At 39.8% G+C, this 22419-nt stretch overlaps 1 protein-coding gene across 1 annotated transcript in view; it reads right to left on the bottom strand.

The window, feature by feature from the left end:
* FREM1 (FRAS1 related extracellular matrix 1) overlaps window positions 1-19571 on the bottom strand; it is a 149564-nt gene extending 129993 nt beyond the window's left edge. The window contains exons 1-5 of the mRNA XM_052645063.1: window positions 19335-19571; window positions 11690-11784; window positions 7767-8068; window positions 6071-6267; window positions 186-509 (exon numbers count right to left, since the gene is read on the bottom strand). Of these exons, the coding sequence (XP_052501023.1) occupies window positions 186-509; window positions 6071-6267; window positions 7767-8068; window positions 11690-11784; window positions 19335-19571 (1155 nt within the window). The remainder of the gene's footprint in view (window positions 1-185; window positions 510-6070; window positions 6268-7766; window positions 8069-11689; window positions 11785-19334) is intronic.
* Between the last annotated feature and the right edge of the window lie 2848 nt (window positions 19572-22419).

Raw genomic sequence — 22419 nt, 5'->3', positions numbered from 1 at the left:
AGCACCAATTTTATGATTAGAAGGAACTGTTCTTTTGATTCCATGCCCAGCACATATGGTTTATATGACTTTGGACAATGAGGCAGTGACCATACAAGGTAACCTGCAGGCTAAAGAGAAGTGGCCTCTTCAATGACTCTCTGAATACCAAAGAGTCTGGCAGCTTTGTCTCTCTTCCCTCTCACCTCATAAAGTCTCCTCTCAGAATGGCTGCTGTTTGGTGGCTGATAGGCAATCTGCATATCTCTTAGATCCTTCCAGGTAAAGGAGGACACTGGTCTGGTGTGATCCCACAGGTGAGTCACATAGCCCTGGAGCGGAGCTTTAGTAATGTTGAACACCAGCAAGGGTTTGGGGGTCTCATCCTCTTCACAGTCCAGAACCGATGTAGTCAGTGAGGTCAGGATGAACTGATCCACTTCCAGAATAAACATGGCCATGAATGCAGCTCTTGGAATCTGATTGGGAATTCCAGGTCTGATATAGACAGGCAGCCACGCACGCTCTGACTTTGGAAGGAGAAAGAAAAGATAAAGGGGAGAACTATAAATGAAGCTATTGATATAATAGCAGGGTAAATCGCACGATATTTAACACAAAGTCACAGCCTAGAGGGTGCATCCAGCAGTGATCTGAATCATTTAGAGAGATTTTAATCACATACTGATGCCCAAATTCCATTTCCAGATGTTCTAATTTAACGTTCCTAAGGAGGAGATAAAAAACCACCACCACAACAATTTGGTATTCTTAAAGTGCTCTGGTGACTCCAATATTTAGCCAGAGTTGAGGTGGAGCACCAATTTTGTGATTAGAAGGAACTGTTCTTTTGATTCCATGTCCAGCACATATGGTTTATATGACTTTGGACAAGTTACTTAACTTCTAAATCTCGATTTCCCCCGCCTATAACATGGACATCCTAGAGGTCCTAGGTACTGAGTGAGGATTACAAGAGATAGCCAACGTAAAGCACAAGGACTTGCCAGCAGGTCACTGGCTAAGACACTGCACTCTCAATGCAAAAGGCCAATGTTCGATCCCTGGTTGGGGGACTAGATCCCACAAGCCACAATTAAGTGCTTGCATGCCACAACTAAGATCTGGCAGAGCCAAATAAATAAATAATTGTTTTTTAATCTTAAGAAGAAACAAAGTAAAACACTAGCAGTGTCTGGCACACACAACAAACCTCCCCTGGCCACCCCATCCACCTCTTGTAGGTTTCAAAGGTGACAATGGCAGAATGAAGGAACCTGTCCTTATGATAGCTGCTCATGAAACTGAAGGACATTTGCTCAGTCATGTATTAGTTAGGACCCTGGGTCTCCAAGTGAGGAGTAGGTCATCAAAATTGCAAGTAACTCTTCAAGCTAGAAATATACCTTCCCCAAGTGAGAGAACTATGAGGAAGAGGCTCTCATTGTGGGGATCTCCAGAGAAATCATGAACTTGCAACCTGGGATCTGAGGTCCCAACAAGTGCTATGGGCAGAAAGGATCCTCAGCAGAAGATAAGTGGTCATCATAGAATTTGATGTCCCCCATTATTGGGAGACCAGGCTTAATGATCAGAGCCACACGAGTGCAGTACTGCTGAACACTGGATATTTATATAACAGAATGTTTAAAATGTAGTTCTTCATGGTTTAGTCTCAACTGAAGTTCCAAGAGAGAGCATTTCAAAGACAATGTGAGACAGGTATTATAGGCAGAATTTACAAAACAAATTGTCTGGAACCACTTCCAGACTCTAGAACCTTCTCACCCACTCTAAGAATATAAAAGGGTTGAGAGAAGTAAGAGAAAGAGATTTATTTACAGACAGAAGTTGCTCTGTGTTGTGCTGAGTCACCGCCTTGATGCCTCACACTGTATGCCCTCTATGAAGAGGAGGGAAGGGGGGGCAATGCTGCATCTCTTGTCCCAGGTGTCAGGAGGGAAGCTTCTACCACACCAGCCTTAAATGTGTGTTTTACCAGTGGAGCACACAGGGGATTGATGTTGGGCTCATCCCTGAGGAAGCTAAGTGGCCAGAGGCAGAAAAAACATGGTATCTGTGCTGGGATCAGTCTCTAGTCCTTGTTTGCTGAGGAAGGAATATGTGAGTGCTCTCAGATACGGAGCAAGTGGGACAGAGCGTTGATCTAAGGTCATCTGGATCCCTGACCTTTAGGTGCATCTGTGAGAAGCCAAAAATCTCCACAGAAAGAAGCTGGAGGTGGAGGTCATATCCTAGGAGCACTGGGAGGAACTGCAATTGATTAATCAGGCTAGAAAAGATGAGAGGCCTTTGCAGAGGAGAATCTCCAGGAGAACAAGGAAATTGCCCTGAGACTAGGAAGAAGCTTGAAACATCCACCCAACTCAGAGAGCACAAAGCCATATTCTTTCAATGCCTGGTCAAATAAGACCTCTCTCTCCCAAAGTCCTCCAAAGCCACCCACTCCTCAGCCTAGAATTTCAGAAACTAGCCAGCAAGGCTCAGAAAAAGAGAAAAGCAAGAGAAACAGAAGGTGACAACTCCTCTCCCTCCCACATGGTGGTTTATAAAAACAAAAGAGTGATAACGCTGAGAGTTTAGACTGTGTAGTTCTAATGTGCCATTGAAAAGCATTTGAAGATTTATAATTTAATCAAGAATGAGGAAATCATAGTATAAAAGGATTGGTTCTGAACAATAAGAAATATTAAACCTAGAGGTTAAGCTTGAACAAATATAACTTGAAACACTAACAAAATGGATACAAATGTCAAAAGAGTACACTTGAAATAAAAGATGAAGTTAAGTATCATAAAGTATAAAGATGATATGCTAGAATTAAAGTTGCGGATTATGTTAACCAAGCCTGGTGGTGGGTAATTGCAGTGAGAAAGGGTAAATAGGATCAGACCTCATAATATACATAAGGAGGCAAAAGACTTCATTGTATTTTTTACTTAATATGTTAAAAATAAAGGTTAAAGTATTTCTTCAATTTAGAACTAAATTTTAAAATGGGATATTAAATAAGTAGAGGCAAAGGCAAATAAAATATAACCTAGAGTGCAAGATGATTTTATTAATTAGCAAGAAAGCATAAAACAAGATGATAGGGAAAAAAACAGATATCCATTATTATAGAAATATTGTCTCTATTCTCTTAAGACAAATATTCTGAAATTAAATATCCAATTATATCTGCCTTTACAGGAGAGGCATTTAAAATTATACAAAAAGAGTAAACATAAAAGGATGATCCAAAAAAGTCTGCAGATGTGACTATAAGAATTTCAAAGAGAGATGAATTCAAGGCAAGAAGAATTAAAAAGGACAGTGTGTGCAGTTAATAGTGATAAAATGTACAAGACAATGATTCTGATATGCATCACTGTATTTAATATTATTCTGGCCAAACCAGTGGGGAATACAGGAGAAAAAAGAGAAATAATTACTGAAAAAGAAAGGAAAAATTATCATCATCATTGGAAGATGTAATTAATACAGTCTTAAAAGCCTATAGAATTGAAAAACTTTTAGAATAATTGAATTCAAGAAAGAAGCCAGACAAAAGAAAATTAGACCAAGAAATAGCTTTCCTGTTTATCATCACTAACCAACAAGAAGAAATAGTGGAGGAGAAGAAGACTAGTCAGAATAAGTTCATGAAAACAAACTGCCTAGGATTGGACTTAGTAAGTGTGCGCAAGGGACATGAAGAAAACTGCAGCCTTAACAGAAATATATCAAAGATCATTTGCCTCAATGAAGTGAGATAACCTTTGCCTGGAAAAGATGACTCAATATGGTAAATGTTCCAATATTCCAATTTTTCTCAAAATAATTAGTAATTTTAATCCAATCCTGATAAAAAATAATTAGGGGCTTAAAAAAACTAACATAAATATTAATTATTTATCTAGAACTAAGAATAGATAAGAAAATTTTGAAGCAGATCATGAGGCAAAACTTGCCTATAAAATATTAAAGTCCATTTTAGACCTTTTATTTTGGAATAATATGGTACTGGCACAAGAATAAGTGGGCCAATCTAAAGAATAAGAGAACTAACCTTGAAACAGACATATATCTTTCTATACAACAGAGCAATCAAAAAATCAGTAGGAAATAGGTTCATTACTCATCAAATAGTGTTGAAAATTTTGGCTACTTGCAAAAAAACTGTTCTGTTGTTTTACAATAAGATAAAGTTTATCTCAGGCAGATTAAAAAGGTAAACATAAACAAGAAAATATTTTTAAATCTATAAGAAATTATGGGTGAATAGTCAGTCTCTTGATGAGGATGGATTATACCAGCATAAAAATAATAAAATAACAAGATATAAAACTTAAAATATAACATAAATTCAATTCCATAAACTGACTCTGGTATGCATGTCTCCCCCTCTGTGTGTGTGTGTGTGTGTGTGTGTGTGTAAGTATGGGTATATACACACATACATTTATATATATATTAGAAATACCCTAGTTCCATTTTCTTATTTTTTCTTTCTGTGCTTTTTAAAAAAAATAGCCTCTGCCATTGAGCATATTACTATAATCTTAAAAGAATCTGTTTATGACATGCCAAACTGACTATGGTATAAGTAAATTCTAAATAATACAGGAAGGTCATTAGAGAGGAAACTTCTAATAAAACTAATCTGAAAATATCAACAAAGAAAGCCCTATATCAGTATAAGAGGAAAAAGAAGAAAAATCAATTAGGAAGAAAAATGGCTCTAAATTTTGTTCTTTACAGAGATAAAAAAGCATTAAATGTCAAAGAAGTTTCATGTCAAAACAAACAGAAAACATGTACTAATCGTTAGGAGACTGAGAGTTTAGTCTTGATTCGTCCATGCATGTACGGTCAAGATATGCAATTTTTGTGGCCCCAGTATAAAATAAGGGGCTTGGGCTAAACCAGTTGTTTCCAAAAACATCAGCTTTTTCACTAGCAAAAAATACGTGTAGAGCTTACTATGTGTTCAGCTTTGTGCCAAGCTTTGTAAGCATCACCTCATTAAATCCTCTCAATAAGAAGTACTACTATGCCCACTGCAAGATCTTAAAAATGAGGCATAGAGTACAAAATCACACAGCTAGTTAAGTAAACATTTGAACCCAGGCAACCCAGTCCCAAGGGCAGGCTATCAATGTCAGACTTAAATCTCTTCTTAAATCTCACTTCCCCAAGTGATTTACCTGATCAATTTGACCAGACCACCTCACAATTTTTCCAGTTCTCAATTATAAAATACTACAACCCTGTTTAATCATTTCTTTATCATTCTTTGTTTTATTAAATCCTGTGGTAATAATGTTCAACATTCATCTGGGTCTCTTAGGAGAAATCAGAGGAAGAAGTGAGACTGAAAGTTCACAAATGTCATCTCAGATCATCTTAAATCAGCACAAAATCTGAACTGTTTCAGCAGGTTCATAGGCATTTCAGCTTCCCAAATAAACACATTACAGAGTGCCTGAGTTAGTAGAGAAGGATGCCAATCTTTCACTTAGATTGACTTCACTTTCTGTCATCATTTCAATAAGAAGAGATTAAGAGGAAGAAAGGCAAGGAGAATTTAAAAGAGACTGGAAGACGGAGATGGCCCTGCTACAGCCCTCACAGTGGGACGAGGACTCCCTCTCTCCCAGTTTCCTATGGCCTTGCTGAATGGGTGTGCGGACCCTCTGATTTCCTCCAACAGATGAAAAGAGGGTCTAATAAAGGGGTAAATGAAGCATCAAAGAGTAGGAGTTACAAGAGCAAAAACGAGAAACTGAAGAATATTGAAGGGACAGGGAGAGAAAGGTTAGCATGTAACCTGATTCTGGTTCTTTCTAAGTTGCAATGGTAGAGCTACAAGATTGCCAGAAAAGGGAAATTATACATGGATATTATGTGCAAAACCAACCCTTTTTTAAGCACTTACTGGCAGAACAAGCCTGCAGTTCCAGTGAGTCATTAGGCTGTTCCACCCACAACCATACGGGAACCCTCGCTGACATGGGAGCCAGCACAAGTGACCCCAGAGAACCAGCTCTCAGCCGGGGACCCAGACACATGAGCCCATAGACTCTACCTTGTATGTGATTTTACTCCTGCTATCTGTGAGGTCCAGTTGGATGGAGAAGTAATCAATGTTGGGAGAAGGGGAACTCAGGTGTTGGTATCGAAGCCCCATCAGCAGGAACTCCTCACAGCTCACTTTGAGACTTCCGACTTTCTTCAGTCCCAGGGTACACCTGCCACCTGGACACTTCGGCTCTGTTCCCAATTCTAGAATGCATAGCAGGGAATTAAGAGAAGCACTTGTACCTTAGTGATTACCTTTAAAAACCTGTCCTCCCTTCCACAGACACTTATTCCCTCTTGCTGACTAAAGAACACTCGTGTTCCCGCCAATTGTTCACTGAGTGGGTTGTCATTATTCTGAAAACCTGCCATTTCCTTACTGTAAAAACAATCGACCGATTATCTAACAAGGTCCTTACCCACCAAAAGTGCTTGAGAGAAAAAATATAAAATGCATTTTTTGGTGGTGGACCACCTCTGACAAATAGGCTCACTGTAGGCCTTCCACAGTCCTGTTCTTGTCTGTATTTACAGCATCCATTTCCATAGCACCACCATGCAATCTCTGCTAGAATATTCTATTCACTGAAATTCACTCCCCACTTAAACACCTCTGAATTCTGCCTATTTTCCAGGTCCGCTTTGTCTTTTCACTAAACCTTTCTTCAAATATTCATTGACCACCTGAACCAACCTAATCTCCTCCACTAAAAACTGCAGTCATCTCTCCAGTATGTAGTCTTTTTGTCTCTGCCAACTGTATTATTCACTCTTGCACCGTCTATGATACGCACAGGCCACTTATGTTAGTGGCCTTTTGCACACTTCCCCGATGTAAAGACTGGGTATTCTATTCTTATCCAGAAGGCTGCAAAGACTAGATGAGGTGACATATGTGCAAACATGTCTTTAGCTATAATTTACTGTCCAAATTCCAGGTATGACTACAACCATGATTTTCCCTTATATTTCTTGGTCTTTCCCCAGTGCCTAGAACACTATTATGCATCTAAGAGCTGCCCAAAATGTGATAATTAAATGAATAACAAGAGGAACATTACCCATCATACTATCCAAATTCCAGGTATGACTACGACCATGATTTTCCCTTATATTTCTTGGTCTTTCCACAGTGCCTAGAACACTAATATGCATCTAGGAAGTGCCCAAAATGTGATAATTAAATGAATAACAAGAGGAACATTATCCATCAACTCTTCCTGATTTAAACCATATCTCCTGCCTACCAGCTTTACCCCAAACCTGCTTCAAGTCTAATAACACCTAATAAATTTCCCAGCTACTCTGGCTATCACTGCTATTGCTACTCACTATTAATAATAACAGCTGACAGTTACTGAGCACTGGCTATGAGCCAGACACTGTGTGAATTGCTTTGTGTGTGTGTGTGTGATCTCACTCACTCTCACCTTTATACAACCCTATGGAACAGCCACTATCCTTGACCATTTTTCAGAGACTTAGGTTAACAAACTGACCTAATACCACACAGGAAGTAAATAGCAGAGGCAGTTTTCAAGTCCAAGTTTTTCTGTTTCCAAAGTCTGCACTCTTAGCCACTAATCTATGTTTTCAACCAGCTACAAATTCTATTAAGTAAAACTCCTTGTCACCGTGGAAGATGACCATTTAAGACCCGGCAGATTTAGTAACATCCAGATAAGTATTAAAACATATCATACGAGACTCAGGGAAGAAACTATGTGGCTGATCTCCACGAGGTTCTTCCAGCTGGGGCTCCACCAGAACCAACTGGCCGTGGGCTGGCAGCTGAGTTCCCACAGGGTCCAGTCTGACTGTGCATTCCAGGCTGGCCATCCTCTCGTAATCAAATCTGAGCAGATTCTTATCAATGACTCGGGACAGGCCGTAGAACTCAGACACCTCCAGTGCATCCTCACTCATGCGGATGATGTTACAGTCTGGTTCCAGGAGGTAGACCCGCAAGGTAAAGGTTTCCGTGAAGGTGTCTGTCTCAGTAAACCTGAGGACAGAACAGAGCAAAGGCAACATTACTGGTGTGCAGGTTCTTCTGCTACTTGGGCACTAAGTTGGCTTGAAGCTTAAAGATTGTCTTTCACACAATCTGTGTATCAGGGAGTTTGGATTTTACGTTATACTCTACACCCCACCTCCCTGTTCTTGTCCCTTCTCCTTAAATTGGTGTCAACTCCTTTTTCTGTTGCTTCCCTTTCCAATGACCCTCCTTTTAACACCTCCTCTCAGATCTATCATAACTATGGGTATTTAATGACTGCTCGGATCTCAGTCTCATCTCTAGCATGTGTGCAGTTTAAGAGTATCCTGCAAATCTAGTTAATGCACTGACTTTTTTTTTTTTTTTAGGTGTCTGGTACTTTAATTTCTTTTTTTTTTTTTTTACTTTACAATATTGTATTGGTTTTGCCATACATCAGGAATCTGCCACGGGTGTACACATGTTCTCAATCCTGAACCCCCCTCCCACCTCCCTCCCCATTACCACCCCTCTGGGTCATCCCAGTGCACCAGCCCCAAGCATCCTGTATCGAACCTAGACTGGCGATTTGTTTCTTATATGATATTATACATGTTTCAATGCCACTCTCCCAAATCATCCCACCCTTTCCCTCTCCCACAGAGTCCAAAAGACTGTTCTATACATCTGTGTCTCTTTTGCTGTCTCACATACAGGGTTATCATTACCATCTTTCTAAATTCTATATATATGTGTTAGTATACTGTACTGGTGTTTTTCTTTCTGGCTTACTTCACTCTGTATAATCGGCTCCAGTTTCATCTGCCTCATTAGCACTGATTCAAATATATTTTTTTTAATGGCTGAGTAGCACTCCATTGTGTATATGTACCACAGCTTTCTTATCCATTCATCTGCCAATGGACATCTAGGTTGCTTCCATGTCCTAGCTATTGTAAACAGTGCTGCGATGAACATTGGGGTACACGTGTCTCTTTCAATTCTGGTTTCCTCGGTGTGTATGCCCAGCAGTGGGATTGCTGGGTCATAAGGCAGTTCTATTTCCAGTTTTTTAAGGAATCTCCACACTGTTCTCCATAGTGGCTATACTAGTTTGCATTCCCACCAACAGTATAAGAGGGTTCCCTTTTCTCCACACCCTCTCCAGCATTTATTGCTTGTAGATTTTTGGATCGCAGCCATTCTGATTGGCATGAAATGGTACCTCATTGTGGTTTTGATTTGCATTTCTCTGATAATGAGTGATGTTGAGCATATTTTCATGTATGCACTGACTTTTAATTCAGGAGTGAAGGGGTGAGGGATTTCTGAAGCATCAAGCCCTTTTTGCTTTTCACAAATGCCACTACAAGAGTAGTTATTTGCAATCTAGCTGGGGAAGCTCAGCTCAGTGGGTGGCATGTAAAGGGTGATCAGTGACTGTAACCTCCATTCCCTTCATTCCCTTAGGCACTACACTCTCTGGATATTTGCAGAACCTAATAGGGATGGATTGTCATTCTTTTTCTGATTAAATTTATTTATTTTTAACTGAAGGATAATTGCTTTACAGTACTGTGTTAGTTTCTGCCAAACATCAACATGAATCAGCCATAGGCATACCTAGATCCCTTCCCTCTTGAACATCCCTCCCAGCTTCATCCCCATCCCACCCTTCTAGGTTGTTACAGAGTCCTGCTTTGAGTTCCCTGAGTTATACAGCAAATTGACAGGCTGTCATTCTTTATTGAAGGGAGAAAATTAAAGTGATGGTCATGCATCAATAATAGATTCTCCACTGATGTGCTTTCATAATGGCCCAGGCACATGCTAGACTCCTTACAAAGAGTTTATCATTCAGTCTTCACAGGAATCTATCGTAGCGTTGTTGACTCCATTTTACAGATGAGGAAGCTGAGGCTTAGAGAGGTCAAGTAGCTTACCAAAGGGGCTAGAGATGAGGTAAGAGGGCAATAAACATGCTCTCTGCTTTTATGCCTCCAACTCCTCTGAATGTTCTACTTTAAATCCTCAAGACCAAGAACACTGACAGGTCCTCTAACTGCACTTCATCTGTGCTGCTCCTCCCGCCTCATCCTTTAGAAACTCAAAGAAATGGGAACAGCCAGAGTTCATCAGCAACCTCTCTGAAGCTAATTAGTTTTGTTACCTTTAAAGTCTTAGGAAGATCAAACAGCCCTATATGCTGATTGCCTAGTTCCCAAGGAATCCTTGGGTGCCATCTCATTTTCTGAGCATGGCATTTGTTTCATGCCCCTCTTCTGGCTTGTCATTCTGCATCACAATTATCTAGCCATCTTTTGCATCAGGCCCTGAAAACCAGCCCATTTATCCTCATTCTTGTGTTTCCTAAGCCTACCTAGCATGAGCCTGACCTATGATGGGTGATCAGGATAATTCACTGTCTGCTACAAAACTCTAGACTAGTATTCCTCTAGTACTTAAGGCAAATTCATGCTGCTGTGTTTTAGTCAAATACTCTTAAAAGTGACAAAAGCCAAGTACAAAACTATATAAGGCCTACTCCACCTACACTGAATTTTCAGTTGCTTCTATGAAGTGAGCAATAACATAACCATGAGCTTAATTTTTAAATTAACTCTTTATTTAGATATAATTCACATAATTCTAAAATGTACATCTTTAAAGTTTACAACTCAGTGTTTCTAGTATTTTCAGAAGGCTATGCAACCATCCTGCTCTCTAATTCCAGAAACACTTTTATCACCGCCCCCCATAAAAATCTACACCCATGAGCAGTCACTCCCCATTCACCCCACCCCCAAAAGCTGGCAACTGCAATCTACTTTCTGCCTTTCTGAATTTGCTTTTACTGAACATACCATATAAGCGAAATTATACAATGTGTAATGTTTTATGTCTGACTTCTTTCACTTAGCATAATATTTTCAAGGCTCATCTGTGTTATAGCATGTAACAGTACTTCATCCCTTTTGTGGCTGAATAATATTTCACTGTATAAATATACCACATCTTGTTTACTCATTCATCAGACTGATTATTTCAACTTCTTGACATGTACAAGAAATGCTACAGTGAACATTTGTGTAAATTTGTGTGTGAACATATGTTTCAATTTCTCTTATACATTTATGTATCTAGGAGTAGAACTGCTGGGCTATATGATCACTTTGTCCAACTCTATAACTGATTGTTTTAAACCTTTTTAAAATATAATATGTTTAAAAATAGAAGCTATTGCATTTCTTAAGACTAAGTAGTCGATAATCAAAATGAAGAATGTCATTCACTTTTGGAATATATTTTCTTCCTAATTCTCATAAAAAATCTGTAGGTTGTAATCTCCATTTTTAATCGTAAATGGAGAGTTGAATGACCAGAGATACCTGTACAAGAACTCTAAAGGGAAACAGGAGAAGGCTAATAATTTGCCACAGAAAAACCCCAAGGAAGAGGATATAAATAAAAGTAACTGAAAGAGTGCTACAATTCTTGCCTCATCCATTCAGGTCTCCAGTTCCTACTACTAATTACTTACTTGTTTGAAATCTAGTAACTTCCACCATAGCAATACTTATCCAAAGAAACAGAAGCACACAGAACGGTTAACTGACAAAGAATGAAGAATGCTCCTGTGCCACTTACCTGTAGAGTCTAAGCTTCACTGTGTCTTCATCAAGAATTGGGCAACCATTATGAGTATATTTTACCTCATTGGGAAGGAAATGGCAGTCAAAAACCTAGTTCATGAGAAGAAAGGGATATACATGTGAAAATCATTGGTACACTTTTTAGTTTTTCCAGCAGTAAAGTATGGCCTGGAGAAATTATGTTCTCTTAGCATTATGCATGTGTATGTATGTTCTGTTGCGTAGGATCTTAATTCTCTGGATCTTAATTCCCTGAACAGGGATAGGACCTGTACCCCTAGCAGAGGAAGCAGAGTCCTAACCACTATAACCAGAGAATTTCCTATATGTGAGTGTTTTAACCACCAACACCCCTACACAGCCCCATGTCCATGACCATACTGCTTATACAGCTGTTGTCTGTTTTGAGAATATCTAAATTATGAAAGTCTGGTTCTTTGGAAGGAATGATGCTAAAGCTGAAACTCCAGTACTTTGGCCACCTCATGCGAAGAGTTGACTCATTGGAAAAGACTCTGATGCTGGGAGGGATTGGGGGCAGGAGGAGAAAGGGACGACAGAGGAAGAGATGGCTGGATGGCATCACTGACTTGATGGACGTGAGTCTGAGTGAACTCCAGGAGTTGGTGATGGACAGGGAAGCCTGGCGTGCTGCAATTCATGGGGTCGCAAAGAGTCGGACATGACTGAGCAAATGAACTGAACTGAACTGAAGCAGATAAATTAGGCAGTGATGATCTCTAAATAATTATCTTTTTATTGTATATTTAAAATATGGTTCCATTTTTTAAAACATTATTAGCCAATACCTTTCAGGGGTTTATAGCAACTAAGGAAGTATACCTGTATGTACACAGGGAAAGACACGTCTTACCCCACATACCAACATGCTATATTAGCTCTGTGTATTTTTTCTTCTCCTTTTATTGCTTTCCTTTCCAGATAGTGTTTTTATATTTAAAGATGAAGCTGCTTTCTATGGACACTATTGTGTTTGATCAAAGCCAAACAAGACCCACAGTGGTTTCTCATTTACTTGCAAAAGACTGTGGTTACTAGTTATGTAATAACAGAAATGATTCGTGTGACAAACAGCAACGTCAAGGCAATTTTCTCTCTTCAAGCAGAATTATAATTAACTGTACCACCTAACTCAGAACTATTAAGGAAATTGCCAATTGTTATATTCTGGGGTCATATTTTTTAAAAGAATTTTCTCTTCCAATCACACCATAACACTCATTCTGTGCAGTCTGACTTGGTAGAGTACTAAGAAATACTCTTGAGGTATTTACATGTCATCACTACTGAGTTCATGCTACTTAGCCTGTGCCTAAGTACAGCCTCACACATTTACAGAAAACATAATCCTTTCTGACTCTACTCTAGTCAGAAGGTCTCTTCTTTATCTCCTTCCTTACTGTCAGAAAAAGGAAGCAAAGACATCTGTAGAAGAGGAGATCATTTATTTGCATTCCTGTTCTACACACATCTTCGCTTCCTCTTTTTAATTGACAAGGAAGGAGATAAAGGAAAGACCTTCCCCATATCATTGACAAATAGTCATGGTAATAAAGAGACAATCTGCTTTGTTAAAAGAAACATCTGTTTTATGTTTCATGATATGTTTTCCTTTTATAAAAGGCGACAACCATAATTGTCCATAAATTTACTAACCAAAACAAAGGAGAGTTAAATCCTTTTCTAATTACTGTCTAGCTTTGTTTTTTTCCACTCCAACTGCTTTTCAATTACAATTTATAATTAAATTGTCACACATTCCTAACTCATTACTCACTTTAATGACAGTAAACTGGTTCAAACGAGAGATATTTTCTTACTGCTATATTTCCTATTCAAAAGAGCAAGCTCAGCACTAAACTGTGGTGCTTTTCCACCCAGGAAATTTCTTGCTTTGGGACAGGTGTGAGCAATGCTGTGTGGGGGTAAGTCTTGTCCTAAAACATGAGGAAAACATATCACCATCGACCTTCTCTAATTGACTATATCAGGAGGGTTATCTAGACAGAAGGTACTGGTATGCGCCAAACGAATTCCTTTCCAAATATCCAATAGGAAAATGAACCTGTTGGTCCTAAGACAAACTTCAGTAATGAAATGAAAACACTAATTGAACAGATGTTAAACAAAACATTTTCTGTGCAAATCACATGAAACTGTTCATTACACAGCAGGGTGTTGTTAATACAGTCATCTCACTAGGAATGGGCCCACATAAGCTTGCTTTCACCTTACTAGTAAGCTCTATTGAGGAGTAATGCATACATTGTGTGTTTGTGTGTGTGTGCACTTGCACGCATGCATGCACATGGTTATGCTTAATTTCAAGAACTCCATAAGACATAAATCCCTAGAGAGAACTGCATCTGCCAGGATTAAAAACAGGGACATATTCCTCAAAAAATCACTTTTCACTTAGGAATTTTGGTTTTGTTCAAATTATCACAATAAGAAAATAGGAAGATCACCTGGTGATCTGAGAAAGCTTTTCCAGATAGACAAATTTCTTGATAGTACAAAGCTCTAATATTTGTCCAGAAGGTAATGAAACTCCACATTTTAAGAAAATAAATATATTTACTTCATGTGTGCATGTTCAATCGTGTCTGAGTCTTTGTGATCCCATGGACTATAGCCCATCAGGCTCCTCTATCCATGGAATTTTCCAGATTAAGAATACTGAAGTGGGTTGCCATTTCCTACTCCAGGGAATCTTCCTGATCCAAGGATCGAACCTACATCTCTTGAGTCTTCAGTCCTGCATTGGCAGGTGGATTCTTAGATGAGAAAAATTCGTTTGAGATGTCAGAGGTACCTCTGGGTATGCATACATTGAAGCACGATCCTTTAATGAGCCACAGCACATTAGGGGACCCTCTGGGGATGTATGGAACCCTGTTCCTTTGCCTTGCAATGCTGACTTTCCTAAACCAGACAGGTATGTTTTTGTTCCACATCGTCTTTCTAGTAATGGATTTTTGCCCTAAAATCAGAGAAACTTTGAAAAGGAGATGACTTAGAGATCTCCTACAATCCTTGATTCTTGTGACCAAATAAGTGTTTTGCTTACTTCTGGTCACATGGATCCCTTTTTGCTCTCCAGGGCCTCAGAACTGGCCAAGTGATGAGCACCATTAAAATATCACTAAAAATTATGGCTTTTTCATTATTCTCATAGAAAGTGCTATATGTGTTTAGAAGTCATAGGCTATTTGGAATGGAGAGAGGGACAGGATATCCACAAAGGTTTAAGTCACAGTAGATTCTCCCCAAAATGCTTTCTAAGGAGGGAGAATCTGGGGAATAATAGGGTGTTGTTTTTGCATGCTTGAGGCCAGAGCTTAATATCTCTGCACTACAGGGGGAATTTTCCCTCTCTTCTTCCCTCACAAAATAGTCAGCTTTACTTCTAAATAAATGTTGAACAATTAAAAAAAATATTTATTCGAACCATTATCAAATTATCAGTCTTTATGAGGCATCCACATTTTTCCATACAGCCCTGAGTCCCTGCTCTATCAAGGACCCCAGTCATGTAGGATTAGGGTCCCGAAGGTTTTGCTTTTGACCCCAGTGCCTGTAGTGAGGGCTCCACTGCCTGCTATTGAGCCTATTCATGTTCAGCAACTTATCACATTTAGTGTATCAGGGCTCCAGGCACAAGCCATCCCAGGCCTCTACCTTTCCCCTAACTTATAGACCTCAATCAAACACACCTTCCAGCAGAAGTTATATGTTGGAGAAAGTGGGGAGATGTTGCAATTACTACACACTTGGGAATACAAGTGTGACCTGGGCCCATTAGCACAAACTAACACTGTTTAGATGCCCATCTGAAGATCACTGACTGATAAAAGAAAAAACTCATGGGAAACTGGAAGGAGACATTTAGTTGTAATATCATAAGCAATACTCCCAACACGAGAGCTCTCCATAGAATTCTGATGTGTTTCAGAATCAGATATAACCATAGGGAGGTAAGTGGAATATCTAGAGATGTCAGTTTGAGCTAGTATGTATCAGTCTTTTTTTTAAGATTTTTTTGGGGGTGAATGTGGACCATTTTTAAACCCTTTATTGAATTTATTGCTTCTGCTTTTTATGTTCTAGTTTTTTGGGCATGAGGTATGTGCAATGTGGGCTCTTAGCTCACTGACTGGGAATCAAATCCACACTCCTTTTTTTTAAAAAAATTATTTATTTATTTTAATTGGCTAATTACTTCACAATATTGTAGTGGTTTTTGCCATACATTGATGTGAATCAGCCATGGGTGTACATCTGTTCCCCACCCTGAAGCCCCCTCCCCCCTCCCTCCCCATCCCATCCCTCAGGGTCATCCCAGTGCACCAGCCCTGAGCACCCTGTCTCATGCATTGAACTTGGACTGGTGATCTATTTCACATATGGTAATATACATGTTTCAATGCTATTCTCTCAAGTCATCCCACCCTTGCCCTCTCCCACAGAGTCCAAAAGACTGTTCTTTATATCTGTGTCTCTTTGGCTGTCTCGCATTTGGGTCATCAGTACCATCTTTCTAAATTCCATATATATGCGTTAATATACTGTATTGGTGTTTTTATTTCTGACTTACTTCATTCTGTATAATAGGCTCCAGTTTCATCCACCTCATTAGAACTGATTCAAATGCATTCTTTTTAATGGCTGAGTAATACTCCATTGTGTATATGTACCACAGCTTTCTTATCCATTCATCTGCTGATGGACATCTAGGTTGCTTCCATGTCTTGGCTATTGTAAACACAATGGCACCCCACTCCAGTACTCTTGCCTGGAAAATCCCATGGGCGGAGGAGCCTGGTAGGCTGCAGTCCATGGGGTCACTAAGAGTCGGACACAACTGAGCGACTTCACTTTCACATTTCACTTTCATGCATTGGAGAAGGAAGTGGCAACCCACTCCAGTGTTCTTGCCTGGAGAATCCCAGGGACGGGGGAGCCTGGTGGACTGCCATCTATGGGGTCACACAGAGTCGGACATGACTGAAGTGATTCAGCAGCAGCAGCAGCAGCTGCGATGGACATTGGGGTACACATGTCTCTTTCAGTTCTGGTTTTCTTGGTGTGTATGCCCAGCAGTGGGATTTCTGGGTTGTATGGCAGTTCTATTTCCAGTTTTTTAAGGAATCTCCACACTGTTCTCCATAGTGGCTGTACTAGTTTGCATTCCCATCAACAGTATAAGAGGGTTCCCTTTTCTCTACACCCTCTCCAGCATTTATTGTTTGTAGACTTTTTGATAGCAGCCATTCTGACCAGCATGAAATGGTACCTCATTGTGGTTTTGATTTGCATTCCTCTGATAATGAGTGATGTTGAGCATCTTTTCATATGTTTGTTAGCCATCTGTATGTCTTCTTTGGAGAAATGTTGGTTTAGTTCTTTGGTCATTTTTTGATTGGGTCATCTATTTTTCTGGAATTGAGTTGCAGGAGCTGCTTGTATATTTTTGAGATTAATTATTTGTCAGTTGCTTCATTTGCTATTATTTTCTCCCACTCTGAAGGCTGTCTTTTCACCTTGATTATAGTTTCCTTTATTGTGCAAAAGCTTTTAAGTTTAATTAGGTCCCATTTGTTCTTTTTGCTTTTATTTCCATTTATCTGAGAGGTGGGTCATAGAGGATCCTCCTGTGATTTATGTCAGACAGTGTTTTGCCTATTTTTCCTCTAGGAGTTTTATAGTTTCTGGTCTTACATTTTGATCTTTAGTCCATTTTGAGTTTATTTTTGTGTATGGTGTTAGAAAGTGTTCTAGTTTCATTCTTTTCCAAGTGGTTGACCAGTTTTCCCAGCACCACTTGTTAAAGAGATCATCTTTTCTCCATTGTATATTCTTGCCTCCTTTGTCAAAGATAAGGTGTCCATAGATGTGTGGATTTATCTCCGGGCTTTCTAATTTGTTCCATTGATCTATATTTCTGTCTTTGTGCCAGTACCATACTGTCTTGATGACTGTAGCTTTGTAGTATAGTCTGAAGTCAGGCAGGTTGATTCCTCCAGTTCCATTCTTCTTTCTCAAGATTGCTTTGACTATTCAAGGTTTTTGTATTTTCATACAAATTGTGAAATTATTTGTTCTACTTCTCTGAAAAATACCATTGGTAGCTTGATAGGGATTGCATTGAATCTATAGATTGCTTTGGGTATTATACTCATTTTCACTATATTAATTCTTCTGATCCATGAACATGGTATACTTCTCCATCTATTTGTGTCATCTTTGATTTCTTTCATCAGTCAAACCCACACTCTTTGCACTGGAAGCAAAGTCTTAACCACTAGGCTGCCAAAGAAGTCCCCTATCTCTGTCTCTTTAGTTCTTCTTTACAACATCTGTTATCACTTTTGAATAAGTTGATGGATTTTTTATTTTTAGCTAAATAGAAAGAACATTAATGCTCACAGTTCAGCAAATAGAAATGATGTATTTTGCCAGAAGTAGTCACATCCAGTGTTGAATATTCTCAAAACTGTTTGCATTGAGAGGAAAGTTAAACCACAGTAAGAACAAGTAATAAGATCAGAAGTGATATTCTACTGTGTATAGAGAAAAATTTTTACTTTAAACAAATATTTGATAATTGGGGCTTTCCTAAACCCAGTGAATTAGAGGATAACTCTTTACCCTTCAAAAGGATTCAGCACAGAATACCCTTAAATGACAAGGTCTCCAAGACCATGATTAAACGGAAAAAAATATATGCAGACATTTTTGAAGAACAGTGACTATTTAAAGTATCTTCACATCTCTTTTCCAGATCTCTTCCATTATTCAAGGGAATGTTTGAGTGATGGTAATAGATAAAAATGTCTTCGTGTTTTATTTTTGCTATTCTGCAGTACAAGTGTGTCCTAAAATTGTGCTGGAACCCTGACATCTTATCCAAAGGCACCTTGACTGGCCAGGGTGAGATAATCTGGGGCAGTAATAGTCCCATAGAGATTGACCATATCACACTACACAGGAGACTGCCCACTCCAACCCTTGGAAGGCTGGCCTTGTTTTCATTTTCTCTCTCTCTGTCCCCATTTTCCTCTGTTTCCCCCCTAAGTTTCTCAGAGTGCTGATGTACCTAAAATGAGTGGTATTTGATTCCCTCACCTTAGTAAGATTTACATTCATTATCTTCAATAGAGAGGATAAATTGGAAAGATTTGTCAATTTGTGTATTTTTCATTTAAAAACCCATCCATCCATAAGTCTGAACCAGCCTTCCACTGCAGGTGTTAACATAAACAGGAGTAACTCCTGTTGGTTTTGTAATTCACAGTCAGTCAAGAACATTCAAAAATAGTTTTGACCAATATCAAATCATTACCTGGCACACCTGAAACTAATGTTGTATGTCAATTATACCTCAAAAAATTTTTAACAGGTTTCACCTTGCATAGAAAAAACAACTCAGTATTATGCCCATCAACTGCAGCTCCACTATTTCAAATCTGAACTTCTTAACAGCACTCACCTCTGGTAGCTTGAAGGAAGACCTTTTATCTTTCTCTCTCTCTTCTCTCCGCCCTCCTCCCCTTACATTCTCACATACTCAGATTCATACACACACTACCAAATAGCAAATCTCAGATATGACCTACCTGTGGAGTAAGTTTCCCAACCCTCTGGGTTATTGGCTCATTCATCACGACTTCCACTTTGCAGGCATCTTTCTCTTTGGGGATGGTGAACTTCAGGTCATCTTGAGACAGGAAGGCGGAACTGCCCTTCATCACCCTGACCCCTTGGTTAACACGGACAAAGGTGGGGCTGGCCCAGCCTGGGAGCAGCAGCAGCAGGAGCAGGGCACCAAGCCCACCCCAGCTCGGAGAGCTCATGCCGACAGGGGCCAAGTCGTTTCCATTCACCAGGAAAATCCCTTCAACAAAGGGGGGCTTCTCAGCTTCCTTCAGGGGTGTCAGCTCATAGTCCAAGGGGCAGGGAGAAGGGTCCTACAACGTGCCCCAAGATCTTAACATGTCCCTTTCATTTCAAACTCAGACAAGGAGGTCTTTCAGGCAGTCCCAGAGCTTTTAATAAAACTCGCTGATCACTTCTGACAACACCAGCAAGATTAATGTATACCTCCCAAGTGCTTTTTTAATCCTGCAAAGGGGACAAGGGGTTGGAGGAAAGTGAGAGAGAAACCAAAAGTTTATGTGACTCATTCAAAAGACCCCCACTGTCAAAGGAATCTTTCAACCAGCCTATAATTTCAGCTAAATTAAAAAGAAATAAACTAACTTGACCTCCAGGCCCATGTGAAAAGCAATGCAGTCATTTCATTCCCTGGCGGTAACTCCTGCTTCCGGACTCCGCGGGTCCCCACCAGGATGTCAGCTGTGTGGTCTTACAGGAGCCAGCCTGCCTCACTGCCAAGGGCAGCGTTTGCTCCCCCTGCTTTCAGAGAAAGTTGTCAAACTCTGCTTCTGTTTCCTCACTTGATAGATGAGGACTGTAACCAAATTTGTGCAAGAGAGCTGATAGAATTAATTGTCCCCTGTTTGAAACATGATTATTTCTGAATCAGTGCTACTCTTTTTTAAAAAAGGCTTAATAATTTGTCACCTGTGCACACTTTGCCAGGCAATGAAGACACCTAAGAAATGCTTGAGTGGAAATCGGCGAAAAGATATTTTTTTCTAAGTGAACATTCGGGGTTTTGTGTCAGGTGTAACAAGCACTAGGAATTGAGTAACATAGCTTCAACATACACAGCTAACGACACGGCAGATGTACGTGCATTTATACATCATCTACAATGCTAATTACATAGAAAGTACTGAATTTGCACAACTGGAGTCCTCTTTTCTATTTTAACCACTTAGAATTTCATGATTTTTTTTCTCTGTGTCCTGTAAGAACAGAAATGATTTTAACCCAAAGTAAATGGTATTGAAACATATCTTTAACTCCAATATATGATTAGGTGAGAAAATGATAGTTCATTATGCCCATAGAAAGGTCTTACGTTTTAATACTTTTAATGATTTCTGTACACGGCAATAAATGTCGGAAGGTATAGACAGAAAGGCCTGTCCTGTCCACTTCTAGGATATTAACAGAAGGCTCATTCTCTTGTCGTTGTTTTAAGCCTTTGCTTTTGAGGTAGTGCCTGATCTGTGTCACCTGACACCAGGGGTAACATGCTTCACAGAGCAGCCTGTTTTCTATTTGGTCGGTCCCAAAATAAAACAGTACCACCCTCCCACTGACCATGTTGTACACTCTCAGGCTGAATTAGGTTGGCTTGTTTGGGCAAGAATGCAAACTGTTTGTTGAACTTTCACAACTTGTTTCCATTAACCTCTGACATCTAAGGGCATTCTAAAAGGCAGTGCATTCAGAGAGAAAGAGCTAGCAGGGTGGGTAGGTGTCTCCCCAAACTGAAAGATAAAAGAAAAAAAAAAACAAACTTGGCTTTCTGAGATTGAAATGAATTAAATCAACCTAAAAAGGATACTACAAGGACTCGATACTCTCAGACACTCTTCTTCCTTCTCATCTCCCTTCTTTCCTGCTTCTCCGTAGACTCTCCGGCTTTTTCATGCTGGGGACCTCCAAGTCTAGTCCTGTTTTCTGCCTACTCTCAATTCCCTAGCAACCTCATTCCTTGGCTTTAAATACCACTTATTTTAAATGTGGCTAATGAGTCCTACATTTATATCTCTTACCTTCTCCCTTAATTCTAGATCATACATGCAACTATTTGATATCTTCCTGTGGGTGCATGTGAACACACCCAAAGGGGTGCTAGTGGTAAAGAACCTGCCTGCCAATGCAGGAGACCTAAGAGACAAAGGTTTGATCTCTGGGTCAAGAAGATCCCCTGGAGAAGGACACAGCAACCTGTGGATGTGTAACAGCCAGCTCAGTATTTTGTTTTTGTTGCTGTAGCCAAACTTGAGCTCTTGATCTCCCCTCCCTGGGTCTTCTTTATCTCAGTAAATGCAACTTCAGGTTTTCATTTGTTCTCTTCTTTGCCTCACACATCTAAGTAAATAAACAAATAAAACTGTTTGTTCATTGTGGTGGACAGACCTTGGGTGACCTCCAATAATTCCAGCCTCCTAGTACACAGAAGTTCCCTCCCTCCCCAGAACTAATGATATGTCCAACCAACCGAATAAAACAAAGGTGATGGGATGTCATTCTCATGACTAAGACTCTCTTAGCCAGTGGGCTAGAGGCTCTCCTGCTGAACTTAAAGAAGCATGCCCCTAGGAGTTCTGCTGTCACAAGGCAACGAACTCTGCCAACAACCTAAATGAGCTTGGGAGAAGGTTCTTCCTGACTCAAGCCTCCGAATTAGAAGGGACCCCCATGGACACCTTGATTTCAGTGTGATGACAACCTGAAGCAGAGAACCAGGATAAGCCATGCCTGGACTCTGACCAGTGAAAACTGTGAGATAATCAATTGTGTTGTTTTCAACCACTATTTGTAGTAATGCGTTAGTACAGCAATGCAAATTTAATGTTCACTTTTTTCCAAAACGTATCAAGAATCCAAATACTTCTCACTGTTTCCATTGCTACCACACTGGTCCAAGCCACCAGCAATTCTGCTGGACTGCAGGAGCATCCTACTGGACCTCCCTGCTTCTCCTCTTGCCTCCCCTTTAGGCATTTCTCAGCATGGCAGCCAAGGTTCCCATTAGATGTTACTTATATCACATCCCTTCTC

The sequence above is a fragment of the Budorcas taxicolor genome, chromosome 8 (genome assembly GCF_023091745.1).
Source record: "Budorcas taxicolor isolate Tak-1 chromosome 8, Takin1.1, whole genome shotgun sequence".
Taxonomy (NCBI): Eukaryota; Metazoa; Chordata; class Mammalia; order Artiodactyla; family Bovidae; genus Budorcas; species Budorcas taxicolor.
The sequence above is the reverse complement of the archived record's forward strand: the minus strand, read 5'-3'. Positions and strand labels throughout refer to the sequence as shown.